The 18,458-nt window shown below is 37.4% G+C and overlaps 1 protein-coding gene across 1 annotated transcript in view; it reads left to right on the plus strand.

Annotated features, from left to right (window-relative positions):
* Window positions 1-18,458, plus strand: part of GABRR3 (gamma-aminobutyric acid type A receptor subunit rho3) — a 103,266-nt gene that overhangs the window by 73,940 nt on the left and 10,868 nt on the right. The window contains exons 8-10 of the mRNA XM_050782107.1: window positions 982-1,064; window positions 2,131-2,271; window positions 8,264-8,416. Coding sequence (XP_050638064.1) covers window positions 982-1,064; window positions 2,131-2,271; window positions 8,264-8,416 — 377 coding nt within the window. The remainder of the gene's footprint in view (window positions 1-981; window positions 1,065-2,130; window positions 2,272-8,263; window positions 8,417-18,458) is intronic.

An 18,458-nucleotide genomic window follows, 5' to 3' on the forward strand; every position in this document is an offset into this window, starting at 1 on the left:
GACACTGCCTAGCCACCTAGCCTCCTTGGTCATGAAGTCACTCACGTGTACTATGAAGGAAGTGGACTGAAACACCTCAGAGGGTCCCTTCTAGGTTTAAAGTACTAGGAATACACCAAAATGAATATGTTTTGTGGCACAAAGTAATCCTTGGCTCGATGTTTTGTTGTATGACTATTGACAGTAGAATTAACCCACAGAAGATAAAATGTCCCTACTCCTCTGATTAACTCAAGGGCACCACAGGTAGGAGCATCTGTTGCCTTTGTTTTTTGCAAACCTGCTCAGGGGCCTTTTATGAACCTCTGATCTGCTATTGTGGGTACCAAAGTTTCTACTCTGAGGCAAGGTCATAGTAAAGCAGCCTCTGCCTGAAGCCAGGAAAATCTAGGAGGATATAACATTTGAAAAAACAATTCTCATCAGTATGCAAGCCTTTTGGCTTAATACTACCTGAATTATGCATTGTGCACATGGATCTATAACTAAGAATGCTCCAGGCTTTTCACTCACTACTGGAAAGAGAATATCCTCAGGTAAACTTGCTTTGTGAAGGAAACCTTTAACTATAGATTTTTATTGCCACCATTCCAACCCTTCGTTACTACAGACTATTTATGTGTGCATCTTCCAAAAAGCAAAAAATATTTAAATCTGTTTAAAAGTCTTCTCACTTTGAAGAGTGTTTTTCTAGAGACATCAGAGCCAGAAAATACAGAGGGGGCTGATCAGGAAATGGTGAACTCAGAAGCAGGTATGAGAGCTGAATTCACTCATTGACTCTGTGTCTTAAGAAAATCATCCACCCTCCTGAGTTTGCTTCCTTGAATGTTATTTGGACAGAAGATAATACTGCCTGTTTTGCATTATTCTAGAAAGACACACAGAACCGGCAAATAGTAAGAAAGCTTCAGTGTTGCGTGCTCGTTTGGCCAGGTGGTTAAATGATCTGTAGTTTTCTTTTTCTCATTCTTTTTATAGGATAACGGTTTCGGCCATGTGCTTTATGGATTTCAGCAGGTTTCCTCTTGACACTCAAAATTGTTCTCTTGAACTGGAAAGCTGTAAGTCTCACTTCCTGGTGGAGTGAGTACACATCATTTGAACACACCGTCACATACTCACATGTAAATAAGCATGCTCTTAACAAGCATTTTAAAATATTGATATATTTATCCAAAACCAAAACAGTTGTGGGTTTTTTGTTTGTTTGTTTGTGTTTTTTTTTTTTTTTTTTTTTTTTTTTAAATGAAGGTTGATGGTAGTTCGTCTGTTAAAGGAGAAGGTTCAGGGGAAAAGCATTTTGATAATTGCATATCCTACAGTTTCCACAGTAAAGGAACAGCTCCCTAAAAAGGTCTATTCTTGCTAATGCTGTTATATAGACTGACACAAACTTTCCACATTTAGAAAGCCCTGGAATTCACGTTCCCAGATGAATCACAATCCTCAATTAAGTAGACTTGGATTCCCTAGAAAAATCTAACTGTAGACATAGACCCCCTAATCAAAGCCCCATCCGAGGGCATCTGAGCTGTCAATCACTTTTACCGATCAGCTATTTTTGATGGAAGATCTTAAAAGCTGACAGCAATTTTTGAAAATGTGTCTGAAATGCTGGGAATCTCAGTAGATGTCTACTCCACAGATGTTCTGCCCCAAAGCCATTAGAAATTTTCCATACCACTGTTTGACTTTAGAAAATTTCTTGTAAGATTAGCCCATTTTGGAATTTCATCCAAGGAAACTAAAAACAAAGGGGGACTAACGGCGTGGAGTCAGGCCTGTGACAGTGAGGGGATGCTACGATGTCACTCTGAGTCCTGGCTTAATGCTCTAAGAGAATGCACACAAATATGGGAGCAGCTATCTGGGGAGTTTCAATTCATTGTGTGGGCACAAGATCCACATTATACTAGTCATCAGGGTCTAACTTTTAGAGATTATTTTTCCTCTTCCTGAAAGTGTGTGTGTGATCAGTTCACTGGCAAACATATTTGTATCACCTAATATGTACATGTCATTGGACTAGGCACTAAGGATACAGAGTCACATAAGACATGGTTATGGAACTCATCGAACTTACAAGAGCTTATTCCACTTACAAGACTGGTATTTTTCATGTTTTAGATGCCTACAATGAGGATGACCTAATGCTATACTGGAAACACGGAAACAAGTCCTTAAATACTGAAGAGCATATGTCCCTTTCTCAGTTCTTCATTGAAGACTTCAGTGCATCTAGTGGATTAGCTTTCTATAGCAGCACAGGTACAGCATTTCACATGGGTGATTCATCAGCATTTATTGGATATCTACTGTTTGCAGAGCACCACAACATGTGAAAAGACCGGAATCCAAGCAAGTGTCCCCTTTGGCCAGGACCATCATTCCTCTCGTTTTACAGGGAGCAACCTCTACCTTTCCATACATCATTTCTTTCCCACTCATGCAACCGTCTCTAACTAGATGCCTCGCTTCTATTCTTGACTTCTCCGGTCTCAATACAGCAGACAGAGTAATCTCTTTGGAACGTAAAGTTCACAATTCTTTCCTGTTCGAAACTTTCCAGTGTCTTTCCATCACATTTACAACAAAATTGAAGTTTCTCAACGTGATCAGTCTCCTGCCTAATGTGGGACTCACCCACTCCCTCTGCCCCTCAGCACGTGCTACTCTCCCGACACTGGCCTTTCTGCTTGCCCACCTCATTCCATCTGCAGGGCCTCTGCTTGGCATTCTTTCCCTCTGCCTGGAATGTTTTCCCCCAATATTCTCATGGCCAGCTCCCTCACTTCAGTCAGAACTTTGTTCAAATAGCTTCTCAAACGGTGCTTTCCTAACCAAAGCAACCCTGTGTAAAACAGGCTTTCCCTTCTCACTGTTCCCTATTTCTGTCATCACAGCACTTACCATCACCTGAACTATACATTTATTTGACTGCTTTGTTGTGTGAGTGTCTTGCCAGGAAAAGGGCAGGGAATCTTGCTGACCATTTCTTCTGCAGTACCTGGAATGTGCTTGGCACATGATAGATGCTCAATAAAAATCAGTTGAATGAATCCATCCATAAAGTGCATCATTGCCCCAAACAGAAAACCCATCTGAAATTGGGCCTATATAGTACTCTTTACTATGACAGATGTATTTCTGAATTGACACCTTTTATCCAAGATACCTTTTAAAGTTATATGTGATCCCCGTTGACTAAAGTTGGAAGCAGCCTCCTTCTGCTCCCCTCTACCTTCCTAACCCTCCACTATCATTCCCCTGCTGGATATTAATATTCTGGGTCATTTTAGGCCGAATCCATGTAAAATGCCATTTCAGATTCAATGCAGCCATGCTCAGGCTAGCCAGAAAGTATGCCAACAGCTATCCCTGAGTTTCAGAGCTGTCCTGGCTAGAATGCTTTTATCTATTCTGCCTTGATGGTGGTGCCTTTTCTCCTCAAAGATTCTCCACTCTGTTCTTAGATCTTGGAGAATAGTTATCAAGTTTTTATCTAAAAACCTGCAACTTTAAGAGAGAAGTAGAAGTTTACATTGCAGAGAAGTTAAATGATTCTTTAGGAACAACAGCTATTTAGCTATTTAGACCCAGAATAAATTCTCTATTTCACTCCATTATTTGTCTACATTGCTTGGGATTCAGCAAACGATACTATCAATTTTAATCACGTTTATTGCCTTTTCTGGTTATATAAGTAACACATATTTATTTGTTTTGATCACTGATATATCCCTGGCTCATAGTTGATGCTCAAAGGCTAATTATTGAATGAATGAATAAATGTTAGATAATTTGAAGAGACCTCAGAAAAATTTAAAGGAAAATCTCTTTGTAATCCTACCTCATAGAGATAAACTATATTATTATTTTGATATATTTTTCTGTCCTCCGTCTCCTTCTTTTCTCACTTTGTCTTTCTCTATATGAATAAATATATGCATATATTTGTCAGGATTCTTAATGTTCTTAATCCTAAATTAAATTAATATTTAAATAAAAGAATGTGTGCAATGAACCATGATATATGTGAAGTATAATGTATAGGATGTTTTTTCATTTTACTATTGCTATGATAAAATAACTTTGGCATATGATAAATTGTAAATAGATATTTGCAATGTTTAATGCTAATATCATGTGATATATATAAAGCGTAGAAATGCAAAAGAATTGTCTCCTGCACAGAACATATACAAAATATACAATAATAACAATGGCATTTCTTTAGCTTTTAAAGCACAATTATCCAGTAACATATATCCAACCATCCTCTTAACAAGAAGTTAAATTTCACTTCAAAATTCTAACTTTACCACTAAGTCATTCCATTTGCTCTACTATAATTTTATTGGTGCTTGTCAGACTTTTTGAGCCCTACCAGGCAGCTCCAACACTAGTTGATTTTTGTCTTTTTCTGATCATGGTTTTAGAATCTCTAAAGCTGGGCAGAATACTGGCATGAAAAAACTTACTGCTTCCAAAGATGCTTGCATTTTAAAATGAACTTTCACATCCTTGACATTCAAATGTAGTTACATTTTTAAGAAATAGCATTTCAGTTCCTAAGAAAAATGAAAAAAATAGAATTAGGTTCAAATGTACATGCTTTGTGTAACATGAGATGGAGAGTTATCCATAATACATTAATATTTTTTAAAAGCAAGTTACAGAAGAATATATTTTTAAAAATCCCATATTTGTTATTGAAGAATGTATTTCCATATTTATGAGTGTTTATGTACATATGTATACATATCGTGTGTGTGTGTGTGTGTTTATGTGTGTGTGTGTGTGTGTGAAGAAATTAACAATAGATACGTCCAAGAAGTAGGTACTAACTGGGGAGATTTTCAATATTTGCATTTTTTAATTTGTTACAATATACCCATTTTTTAAATGACAGAGATGGTAGGAAAAATGCAGAAGGGAAGCATTTTGGAAGTTGTATTCAAGTATTAAATTAATAATCATATCTGGGTTCATTTAACCATCCCTTAGGTTTCGGAAAGATTACACTTAGAAACTTACTTTAGTTCATGAGCATGTGATAGCTCTGCCTCACATTATCCACGAATCATTAAACATAATCTTCTGACAGTCAAACTCAAGTGTCTTTTTCAGACTAGTTTCCTGTTTAAATATTTTAGCTTCCTCAAAAATAACTTTTGATTTGTTTTCTTCACTTCTATCCTTACAACTACGAGCCACAACCGCCACTCCCAAAACAACTTTATGGAAAAACTATACATCTGACTCTGGCTACAAGAGCCAGAAATATAGTTATAGGACCTTAGTTTCCATTTTATAGCCGAACAACAGGGTGTTGTTTTTTTTTTTTTCCGTTGGCCTTCACCACTACCATTGCCACTGTTCAAAAATCACCACGACCTGGCAATATTAACAAGCAGGTGAGGGCTTCTGCCTCCTGCTCCCTTTCTCAAAATCCTCAAAATCATGTACTATAAATTTACAAAGAAAAAAGAAATGACTCCTGCCTCTAAGGGATGCATTGAATAATTTTCTTTCATAGCATAATCTAGTGGCTAAATGTGTAAGTAGTAGAAAGAGACTGCCTAAGTTCAAACCCTGTCTCTATCATTTATTAGCAACGTGACCTTGGACAAGTTGCTTAATCTCTCTAACCCTTAACTTTCTCATCTTTAATTGGGTTTCAAAATGCTCTCTACATCACAGGGTTGTGAGGCTACAGGATGTCATGTAGTTAAGTACCTTAGAATGTTGTCTGCCATATAATAGAGGCTCAATAAATATTAGTTAGTAGCTGTTATCATCATCCTGTTTTCATTCACATTATCTTGATCCTTTTCATAGAGAGTATTAAGGCCTACTTTCAAGGTGAAGGTGACTATCTCTAGGTATAAAAACCTTCTTTATTCTTGTCTTGGGACTGACTCCCCAAATACTGGCCCAGTCCTCCATTTCCTTGGGTGCCAACTCTCTAGTCATTTTCTCTCTTTTATTAACTCCTCCTCTTTCTCCTGTATGGCAAACTGATGGAGGCAGATGTACCCGTCCCCATCGAAAATTTAGTTCAGATGCCAAAACTGATGATGCCATACATATGACAAAAGGGTATGAAGTGATTTATTACTCACATAATGAGGCTTTCTAGAGAGAGGTGGGCAGGTTCCCAAGCAGGTCTGAAATGAAAAATGGCTTGAGAGAACAGGAAGGGGCTACTGGCTTGCGTTTTTATGGTAGCTAGGGGGTGCAGCTAGGGTGAGGCTGCCTGTCGTAGGACAGGATGCATGGTTTGAACTTTTCACAGGTGCCAAAAAAGGGAGACCTAGTCTTTTTTATTAACTTGCTCAGATGTAGGGCAGAAGGAGAAGTTGGGCTTGAGAGCTTTTCTCAGTCAAACATCAAAAATAGAATCAGACTCCTCTTTATTGTACTACCCAAAATGAAGTCTCCACAACGTTCCAAGGCAGCACCACCTTTCCTGATAGGGAAATGGACTCCCCATGACCTGCAGGTTCAACTAAAATACCACTCCTAGTCTAAAACCACAAGGCAGAGCAGCAGTTTTACTTCCTGGTTACTCCACCCTGCCCCCACCCCACCAAAAGGAAAAAAAAAAAAAGGTGTTCTCCAGAAAAGTATGAATAAAGAAAGGATGCAGTTAACTACTTTTATTTCAAGTTAATAATGAACAGAAAACCATATACAGTAATAGTGTCTTTCTTTTGAATTTCTTTCACAGGTTTTCCTTATTTCTTTTCACCTGACAATAATTATATAAAGTTGTAAGTTCAGATAGCTGTTATTGTACTCTACAGCCATCACTGAAACTCTCGGTGGTATACAGTAATAAATTGGGGCTGTGATATATGTGATACAAAACAATGAGAAACTTAAAAAATAATTTATATTTTAACTTTATAATGTACTATGTGATGTATCTTTTATTACTCCTGGTAATGAAATTGTTTGATATTCCTGAACATGTATCAACTGACTGTTAGAAGCTTAGAACTAGGTAAGGAAGAAAAAGATAATGAACATTGAATTGAGAATAGGATTCTAAGAGTGGAGTCTGCCAGTTCAGTGTGGGTTGGCCGGGTGTATTTCACAGGCCAAATGCCTAAGTACTTAAGTGATCCATCTAATAGGTTTGCCATCTTGGGTTTCTAAGGAATTACCACTGAGACTAGCAGAAGGGTTTTCCAACTCTGCAATACCTATGATTTTTATTTTATAACTTTTGACCTATAGTCCCTGTATTTTGAATAGTGTTGTCTGAAAATAAACAGAATTTATCACGGAAAAAATAATCATAATCTTGCTACTTATTCATAAAAGATGTATTTTCTTGTTTCCTCATTTATTGCCTTATTTTAGTAAAGATTTAACAAGTTTGGCGCATAGTTATTGTGAAATAAAGCAAGGTAATATACAATAGAAGGTATGAGAAAAAAAGAAAAATAAGGATAAGGTATTATATATCCTGGTACGTGGTCATTAAAGAATGGTGCTCAGAGAAGTCTGGTAGATGTCTGAAAATTTGGCTTTAAACTTCCTTGTAGTCAATGGGAGAGGTAAACCTGAACAAAATGTGCGTGTGGATGTGACCACAAATGGTGCTTTTAATTAGCACAATTAATCAATATTACCAACATGAGTTTATATAATTTCAATAAGAAGCAAAGAAACATCAGTTGGTTAGTTTTTTGCAGATTTGCCATACACAAATTATGGTATTCATGAGACTTTAAAATTATAAAACTAGTTTATGGATGTCGTTTTCTTTCCCCTTTGAATCCCCAGCTGTCTCCCTCCCAGGTCAAAATCCAATGACCTAGTACCTACTGTGAATCTTTTCATTCAGATAAATGTTTCTTTTCATTTGTTATAGCTAATAAATGGTTTGCTGGCTCTTTTATGCCATTATTAGTCATGTATTGAAGACTTTCCCTCTTGCAGAAGCACCACAGCACAATATATTGTGGAGAAAGATCTTTAGAGGCCATCCCACAAAATATAACTGCTATTCATCCCTAAACTGCGGGTTTGGAAGTTAAAGGGGATCTTTGAGTCAAATAATTAAGCAGACTGCAGTTCAGCTGGTTGAACAAACATTGACAGAGTGCCAGGCCCAACTAAATGGAGACGAGTATGTCAAATTCCACGTCCCCAAGGGCTTGGAGTCTAAAGAAGCAGGTCATTTCACTAAGTGCAGTGTTTCTAAGGGGAAGCTTGTTCTAATGAAAACTTTGGCTTTTTTCCATAGGTTGGTACAATAGGCTTTTCATCAACTTTGTGCTAAGGAGGCATATTTTCTTCTTTGTGCTGCAAACCTATTTCCCAGCCATACTGATGGTGATGCTTTCATGGGTTTCATTTTGGATTGACCGAAGAGCTGTTCCTGCAAGAGTTTCCCTGGGTAAATCTTTCCCCATCTTTATAAAATACTAACATGGGAGAAAGTTAGTATTTTACCTCAGTAAAATTAGTATTTTGCAGTTTTGGTCTTGACATCCTCAAGGGCAAATTGTCATTGAGTTCTTTCCTTGGGAACCCAGATTTTAGGGATGAAGTCTTTGCTGACTGACCTGCAGTTGGGTGACAGTAAAGAAAGGAGGTGAAATTATGAAGCATAAACAGCTTCACTTTTAAAGCTTATCTCTTTTCTTTTTTAAGGAAACCTCCCCATGCATTATACAAGTACATTTAACTTTTCATGACAAACCCTTACATCACAGAAAGGAAAACCTTCAAACTAATTCACACTATACTGTTAGTGTATTAATAATAAATTACCATGGTGGGTTAACAAGAATGTGGAGGGGATGCTTGAATTTGAAAATATGAATACTGATTAGAAATTAGGATGTAACTAAAAGGCCCAAATCAGAATCAACCACAGTGGAATTTCAGGTACAGTGGCATATTAGTTGGCAAGAGATTTTAGGTGGAGAGACGTTGCCAGCCTCATTAAGTCACTACACAGGGGTGATTATCTACACCATCTAACATGCTATATGCCTCTGTCACACACACTGATTTATGGGAACCATTTCAGACCCACTTAGCAATTATTGAGATCTTAGAAAGTGGAAGATGCCAAGCTAAGCAGTTAGATGACATGTTACTTAATGAGAACCCAAGAGATAATCCCACTTGCCTTTTTTGCTGGTCAGGACAGAGCCCCCTCATTTTTATCTGATTTTGTTCTTTCATTTGTAGTGCTCTATCTAGAGAGAAGATTGTTACTATTATAATAATTGTTACAATTATTGTAATTATCACACAATTCATTCCAGAAAGGGTGGTTTGTAAGTTAATGTTCACAAATTATATGCATACTTCAAAAGATCATTTGAAAGACATAAATTATTAATATTAACAATTTGCTCACCTCCTTTCCCTATTAAAAGATTCAATCTACAAGTATTTAAGACTGGAATATCTTCAAGGAAAAAATACCATCTGAATAAGTAATTAAATTATTTGAACTGTTTCTTCACATCAGAGCATGTGCCCTAACCTCAGTGCTGCAGTGTGGCAGCATAGACCCAAATACAAGACTAAGGGCACGTTTCCAGCCCTCGAGACACAATGAGAAAAGAACTCAGTCTATAACGGTTTATGAACATGATTTTCAATCAGATTTCTGAACTTGACTGCTCTGCTCTTATACTGTGAAAATGACAGCAATAAGAGCTACTTCCATGGAAGGGTGGAGTGAATTGAGAACACTAAAACACTTTTAAGACACCCTTGAAAGTCTCTGCTTCTTGCAACCACATCTGATCCCTTAGGGTTAGGAAATTGCTATGCAGATGTATGTAAAATTCATGCAAATCAGAAGTGTAACTCTCCCACTTTAAAAAAAAATTATTTTAATAAGAGAACAGTACTATTCCTATAAAACTATTACCCTCTCAGGCTTTTGCTTCCTACCACCCTCAGTTTTTTTTTCAAAGATACTTCGCCCTCCGCTTCCCTAGCTCTTTGCAAATGCTGTGCTGCCCAATTCTCTGGAAGGTCCCTATGAATACCTATTCATCTGTCCCACTTACCTTTTCTCTTCTGCCTCCTTCCTTCACCTTCTCCACGGCATTTGACATTATTAGGCATCCTCTCCAAATCTACGACCAACTTTAGTGGTCAAGAGTTCCAGCCTCATCTTCCTCATCTGCAAAATGAAATTATTCATACTACCTCCTAAAGGTCACTGCGAGAATTAAATGGGAGAATTAATTAATTTAATCATGTCAACTGCCTAGCTTGATGCCTGACCCATAGCGTTGGATAAAACCAACCACACACACAATGCATTAGTTTTCAATACTCTCCACCAGTCGAGTTTTTTCTCCTCCCGAAGACTTTTCTTTCCTTTTCTCTTTCCTGCTTTTTCTTCCACTCCTTAAGTATGAGTAACTCCCTCTCAAGGATCTGCTCACTTTTGACTCTTATCAAATGGAACAATTTTTTTTATTCCAACTTTTATCCCTATGTAAGCATGTTCCATTTGGTTATTTTCAGTTGTATGCTGGATTTCACCTTCAGGTACTACAAACATTCATCCTGTTTAGAACCGAGTCTTTCCTTGGGAACCCAGACTTCAGGGATGAAGGATGTGCCAACAGCCCTGTAGCTGGATGATAGTAAGGAAAGAAGGTGAAAGTATGGAGCATAAACAGCCTCACTTTTAAATCTTATCTTTTCCTTTTCTAGGTGGTCTCCCATGCATTACCCAAGTCCGTTCAGCTTTTTGTGACAAACCCTTACATCATGGAAAAAAAGAACCTTCAAACTAATTCACATTATACTGTTGGTGTCTTAATAACAACTTACTTTGAAGAGTTAGCAGGGAAGCCGCTTATTCTCTTCACTTTCCTCATTCTGTTGGGGGCCTCCCAGTTTGTTGAGCCTTTCATATCTGAAACCTCAATTGCCTTCTTAATCTTTGGCAGTGATTCTCAAACTATAGCCTTAGGAGCCAATTACAATCTTAAAAATTAACGAGGACCCTAGAGAGCTTTTGTTGCTGTGGGTCATGTCTATCATTATTAGCCATATTAGATGTTAAAATATAATTTGAAAACATGTATTAATTCACTTAAAACTAGGAATAATCAACTCGTTACAAGTTAACATGGTAACAGTGTATGAAGCATAATTATTTTTTCTAAAACAAAAACATTTAGTGAGAAGAGTGTCATTTTTAAACATTTTTGCAAATATTTAATGTCTACCTTTATTGAGGGCACTGGATTCTTATCTCTATTTCTTCATTCAGTCTATCGCAATAGGTTTTGGTTGAAATATAGAAAGAAATCTGACCTCATCAGATACATAGTTTGAAAAGAGAGTGGTATTTTAATAGTCTTTCCACATAATTGTGGATAGCCTCCCTTCACATTACACCAAAACTCAGCAAGTGATAGTTCCTTAAAGTTTAATTGCAATGTGCTATCTGAAACCATGTCAACAAATATTTTCTACTGTGTTAGATTGCAATCCATTGGTCTGTCTTACATTTTGAATAGATTTTTCACTGATGCATTGGTCATTGGGAAAATATTGGTTCACTGAGTTATACACATCTTCTAAATGTTTACATAATTCATTATACTGGTTTGGATCATAATCTCAAAAAACACAATACCAAATGCCATAATCCTGAATGTTGAAATCCTGAAAGATCAAAATCCCTAAAGTCTAAATCCCTCAAGTCTAAAATCTCAAAAATCACAATCACAGGATAATTACATCATGTTAGGCCAGTTACTATGCACTATCTTCATGCAATTGCCTATAACCTATCACTGTAATACACTGTTTCATACATGAAATTTTCTTTTTAGTTTTTGGTCTGTTTTTCTAAAGTTTTTTTTTTTTTTTTTTTTTTTTTTTTACTATTTTAAATTGTCAGAATTACATTATAATTTTCTACACTATGTATTTCATCTTTGCATCATTTCTAGTAGTAGAGATATAAAGAAGTTAGACTGTTAGAGAGTTCTAATTTGTATTATGCATTTTTGCAAATTTAGCTCCATGAAAGTGCTTTATCAGATTAACTTTGCATGTGAGTATTGTGCATGTGTGTAAAAATGTTGAAACTTTCTCAATAAATGAGACATGTCCTTTTTGTACATCTGCATTTGTGAAAGATAAAATTTCATGAGATCTCAGCTCTTTGGGTGACTGCATATGTGGTGGTGACCATCATGGTTTTTGATCGATCCTCAGAAGACTTAGGTTGTTCATCACGGTGTTTCAGATGACCACAGTTATAAAGCTGGGTGCCCACAATGACCTACCATAGTGATATGCATTTATATGTTTCCCTTTTGACCTATTTCTTTATCAATACGGTTCATCTGCTCATAACTGTTCTGCCTGTGCAACTGTTGTTAGTATACCTGAATGTTTATGCTCACAGAAATACGTGCGTTATTATTGCCTATTTTACTGTGTAAAGTGGCTTATGAAGTGTTATGTCTTTTTTTATGTTTCTTAAATAACCTTTTTAAAATATAAATAAATAGCTTTTAAATTTTTCAAAATTGTTTTTAGAACAATATTTTCAGGATTTTCATCTTTCAAGATTGTGATTTTTAGTATTTTAGACTTTAGAGATTTTGATCTTTTGGGGTTTCAACTTTTGGGATTATGGAATCTGGAATTGTGTCCTTTGGCATTATGATTGGCTCCTCCTCCCCACCTGTCTTTCTCTGTCAAAATCCTGCCATCTCGACATGGCCAAAAGCCTTTAGTGATGACTCCAAGCACACATGGTCTCTGTCATCTTTGAACACATGGCACTTTCTGTATCTTCTAAGTAGCTTACTTCCTCTATTTTATGTTTTGCTGTGGAACAGGAGTGGCTTATCTTTTGGCCTCTATTAGAATGTGAGCTCCTTAAGGACTAGGATCACTATTACCATTTTGTTGTTGTTGTTGTTCCTTCAGTGAGTAGCACAGTGTCCTCCTGCACATAGTTCATGTTCAGTATGTAGTTGTTAAGTTGCCAGTGTTTAGACCACCATATTTTTAGTTACTAACTGGAAACGATAAAGGGTGATTCATTTGCTGGTGAAGGCCCTGCCACATTTGCCATGTTTCATGTAAAGAACAACAGAGGGTGCGTAGCATAGAAGTATCCACTGTGATTAGGCAATTCTCGTAAGAGATAATAGCTAACATAACTTGGAATGTGTGATAGGTCAAAAATACGATTATGTCTCTCCATTCAATTATGTGTGGAGAGAGTGTGAGGCAATTATAAGGTTGTTCAAGGATGTTTAAATATTTTACTTTCTCCTCTCATTTCCACTTCCCTCTTTCTTTCTTTGCCTCCATCATTCTTGCTTGATCCCTCTACATGAGGTATGCCATTCTCTATAGAATGCATTAAGTAACAGGCTCCTTTACTGGAAAACAGATATGGCAGAGGAAGACAACCAAAGTTTTCAGGCCTGTAGTCACTCTCAGAGAAAAAATGCCTCCTAACAGAGGATATGCCATATGCTTGGAAAAGTGAATACTTAGGCAACTGGATAAAAGCAGTTCATTTAACCATCACAGAGATTATGATAATTTCTTTTTTTTTTTTATTATACTTTAAGTTCTAGGGTACATGTGGATAATATGCAGGATTGTTACATATGTATACTTGTGTCATGTTAGCGTACTGCACCCATCAACTCGTCAGCACCCATCAACTCGTCATTTACATCAGGTATAACTCCCAGTGCAATCCCTCCACCCCCCACCATGATAGGCCCCAGTGTATGATGTTCCCCTTCCCGAGTCCAGGTGATCTCATTGTTCAGTTCCCACCTATGAGTGAGAACATGCGGTGTTTGGTTTTCTGTTCTTGCGATAGTTTGCTGAGAATGATGGTTTCCAGCTGCATCCATGTCCCTACAAAGGACACAAACTCATCCTTTTTTCTGGGTGCATAGTATTCCATGGTGTATATGTGCCACATTTTCTTAATCCACTCTGTCACTGATGGACATTTGGGTTGATTCCAAGTCTTTGCTATTGTGAATAGTGCCGCAATAAACATACGTGTGGATGTGTCTTTATAGCAGCATGATTTATAATCCTTTGGGTATATACCCAGTAATGCGATGGCTGGGTCATATGGTACTTCTACTTCTAGATCCTTGAGGAATCGCCATACTGTTTTCCATAATGGTTGAACTAGTTTACAATCCCACCAACAGTGTAAAAGTGTTCCTATTTCTCCACATCCTCTCCAGCACCTGTTGTTTCCTGATTTTTTTAATGATTGCCATTCTAACTGTTGTGAGATGGTATCTCATTGTGGTTTTGATTTGCATTTCTCTGATGGCCAGTGATGATGAGCATTTTTTCATGTGTCTGTTGGCTGTATGAATATCTTCTTTTGAGAACTGTCTGTTCATATCCTTTTCCCACTTTTTGATGGGGTTGTTTGTTTTTTTCTTGTAAATTTGTTTGAGTTCTTTGTAGGTTCAGGATATTAGCCCTTTGTCAGATGAGTAGATTGCAAAAATTTTCTCCCATTCTGTAGGTTGGGTTGCCTATTCACTCTGATGGTAGTTTCTTTTGCTGTGCAGAAGCTCTTTAGTTTAATTAGATCCCATTTGTCAATTTTGGCTTTTGTTGCCGTTGCTTTTGGTGTTTTAGACATGAAGTCCTTGCCCATGCCTATGTCCTGAATGGTATTACCTAGGTTTTCTTCTAGTGTTTTCATGGTATTAGGTCTAACATTTAAGTCTCTAATCCATCTTGAATTAATTTTTGTATAAGGAATAAGGAAAAGATCCAGTTTCAGCTTTCTACTTATGGCTAGCCAATTTTCCCAGCACCATTTATTAAATAGGGAATCCTTTCCCCATTTCTTGTTTTTCTGAGGTTTGTCAAAGATCAGATGGCTGTAGATGTGTGGTATTATTTCTGAGGACTCTGTTCTGTTCCATTGGTCTATATCTCTGTTTTGGTACCAGTACCATGCTGTTTGGGTTACTGTAGCCTTGTAGTATACTTTGAAGTCAGGTAGCATGATGCCTCCAGCTTTGTTCTTTTGACTTAGGATTGTCTTGGCAATGCGGGATCTTTTTTGGTTCCATATGAACTTTAAAGTAGTTTTTTCCAATTCTGTGAAGAAAGTCATTGGTAGCTTGATGGGGATGGCATTGAATCTATAAATTACCTTGGGCAGTATGGCCATTTCCACTATATTGATTCTTCCTATCCATGAGCATGGTATGTTCTTCCATTTGTTTGTGTCCTCTTTTATTTCACTGAGCAGTGGTTTGTAGTTCTCCTTGAAGAGGTCCTTTACATCCCTTGTAAGTTGGATTCCTAGGTATTTCATTCTCTTTGAAGCAATTGTGAATGGAAGTTCATTCATGATTTGGCTCTCTGTTTGTCTGTTACTGGTGTATAAGAATGCTAGTGATTTTTGCACATTAATTTTGTATCCTGAGACTTTGCTGAAGTTGCTTATCAGCTTAAGGAGATTTTGGGCTGAGACAATGGGGTTTTCTAAATATACAACATTGTCATCTGCAAACAGGGACAATTTGACTTCTTCTTTTCCTAACCGAATACCCTTTATTTCTTTCTCTTGCCTGATTGCCCTAGCCAGAACTTCCAACACTATGTTGAATAGGAGTGGTGAGAGAGGGCATCCCTGTCTTGTGCCAGTTTTCAAAGGGAATTTTTCCAGTTTTTGCCCATTCAGTATGATATTGGCTGTGGGTATGTCATAAATAGCTCTTATGATTTTGAGGTACGTTCCATCAATACCGAATTTATTGAGCGTTTTTAGCATGAAGGGCTGTTGAATTTTGTCAAAGGCCTTTTCTGCATCTATTGAGATAATCACGTGGTTTTTGTCTTCGGTTCTGTTTATATGCTGGATTACGTTTATTGATTTGCATATATTGAACCAGCCTTGTATCCCAGGGATGAAGCCCACTTGATCATGGTGGATAAGCTTTTTGATGTGCTGCTGGATCCGGTTTGCCAGTAGTTTATTGAGGATTTTTGCATCAATGTTCATCAGGGTTATTGGTCTAAAATTCTCTTTTTTTATTGTGTCTCTGCCAGGCTTTGGTATCAGGATGATGTTGGCCTCATAAAATGAGTTAGGGAGGATTCCCTCTTTTTCTATTGATTGGAATAATTTCAGAAGGAATGGTACCAGCTCCTCCTTGTACGTCTGGTAGAATTCAGCTGTGAATCCATCTGGTCCTGGACTTTTTTTCGTTGGTAGGCTATTAATTATTGCCTCAATTTCAGAGCCTGCTATTGGTCTATTCAGGAATTCAGCTTCTTCCTGGTTTAGTCTTGGGAGAGTGTAAGTGTCCAGGAAATTATCCATTTCTTCTAGATTTTCTAGTTTATTTGCATAGAGGTGTTTATAGTATTCTCTGATGGTAGTTTGTATTTCTGTGGGGTCAGTGGTGATATCCCCTTTATCATTTTTTATTGTGTCTATTTGGTTCTTCTCTCCTTTCTTCTTTATTAGTCTTGCTAGCAGTCTATCAATTTTGTTGATCTTTTCAAAAAACCAACTCCTGGATTCATTGATTTTTTGGAGGGTTTTTTGTGTCTCTATCTCCTTCAGTTCTGCTCTGATCTTAGTTATTTCTTGCCTTCTGCTAGCTTTTGAATGCGTTTGCTCTTGCTTCTCTAGTTCTTTTGCTTGTGATGTTAGAGTGTCAATTTTAGATCTTTCCAGCATTCTCTTGTGGGCATTTAGTGCTATAAATTTCCCTCTACACACTGCTTTAAATGTGTCCCAGAGATTCTGGTATGTTGTATCTTTGTTCTCATTGGTTTCAAAGAACATCTTTATTTCTGCCTTCATTTCATTATGTACCCAGTAGTCATTCAGGAGCAGGTTATTCAGTTTCCATGTAGTTGAGCAGTTTTGATTGAGTTTCTTAGTCCTGAGTTCTAGTTTGATTGCACTGTGGTCTGAGAGACAGTTTGTTATAATTTCTGTTCTTTTACATTTGCTGAGGGGTGCTTTACTTCCAATTATGTGGTCAATTTTGGAATAAGTGTGATGTGGTGCTGAGAAGTATGTATATTCCGTTGATTTGGGGTGGAGAGTTCTGTAGATGTCTATTAGGTCTGCTTGCTGCAGAGATGAGTTCAGTTCCTGGATATCCTTGTTAACTTTCTGTCTCGTTGATCTGTCTAATGTTGACAGTGGGGTGTTGAAGTCTCCCATTATTATTGTATGGGAGTCTAAGTCTCTTTGTAAGTCTCTAAGGACTTGCTTTATGAATCTGGGTGCTCCTGTATTGGGTGCATATATATTTAGGATAGTTAGCTCTTCCTGTTGAATTGATCCCTTTACCATTATGTAATAGCCTTCTTTGTCTCTTTTGATCTTTGATGGTTTAAAGTCTGTTTTATCAGAGACTAGGATTGCAACCCCTGCTTTTTTTTGTTCTCCATTTGCTTGATAGATCTTCCTCCATCCCTTTATTTTGAGTCTATGTATGTCTCTGCATGTGAGATGGGTCTCCTGAATACAGCAAACTGATGGGTCTTGACTCTTTATCCAGTTTGCCAGTCTGTGTCTTTTAATTGGAGCATTTAGTCCATTTACATTTAAGGTTAATATTGTTATGTGTGAACTTGGTCCTGCCATTATGATATTAACTGGTTATTTTGCTCATTAGTTGATGCAGTTTCTTCCTAGCCTCGATGGTCTTTACATTTTGGCATGTTTTTGCAATGGCTGGTACCGGTTGTTCCTTTCCATGTTTAGTGCTTCCTTCAGTATCTCTTGTAAGGCAGGCCTGGTGGTGACAAAATCTCTAAGCATTTGCTTATCTGTAAAGGATTTTATTTCTCCTTCACTTATGAAACTTAGTTTGGCTGGATATGAAATTCCGGGTTGAAAATTCTTTTCTTTAAGAATGTTTAATATTGGCCCCCACTCTCTTCTGGCTTGGAGAGTTTCTGCCGAGAGATCTGCTGTTAGCTGATGCGCTTCCCTTTGTGGGTAACCCGACCTTTCTCTCTGGCTGCCCTTAAGATTTTTTCCTTCATTTCAACTTTGGTAAATCTGGCAATTATGTGTCTTGGAGTTGCTCTTCTCGAGGAGTATCTTTGTGGCGTTCTATTTCCTGAATTTGAATGTTGGCCTGCCTTACTAGGTTGGGGAAATTCTCCTGGATGATATCCTGAAGAGTGTTTTCCAACTTGGTTCCATTTTCCCCCTCACATTCAGGCACCCCAATCAGACGTAGATTTGGTCTTTTTACATAATCTCATACTTCTTGCAGGCTTTGTTCATTTCTTTCTCTTTTTTCTTTAGGTTTCTCTTCTTGCTTCATTTCATTCATTTGATCCTCAATCGCTGATACTCTTTCTTCCAGTTGATTGAGTTGGTTACTGAAGCTTGTGCATTTGTCTCGTATTTCTTGTGTCATGGTTTTCATCTCTGTCTATTC

This window comes from Macaca thibetana, chromosome 2, assembly GCF_024542745.1.
Source record: "Macaca thibetana thibetana isolate TM-01 chromosome 2, ASM2454274v1, whole genome shotgun sequence".
Lineage (NCBI taxonomy): Eukaryota > Metazoa > Chordata > Mammalia > Primates > Cercopithecidae > Macaca > Macaca thibetana.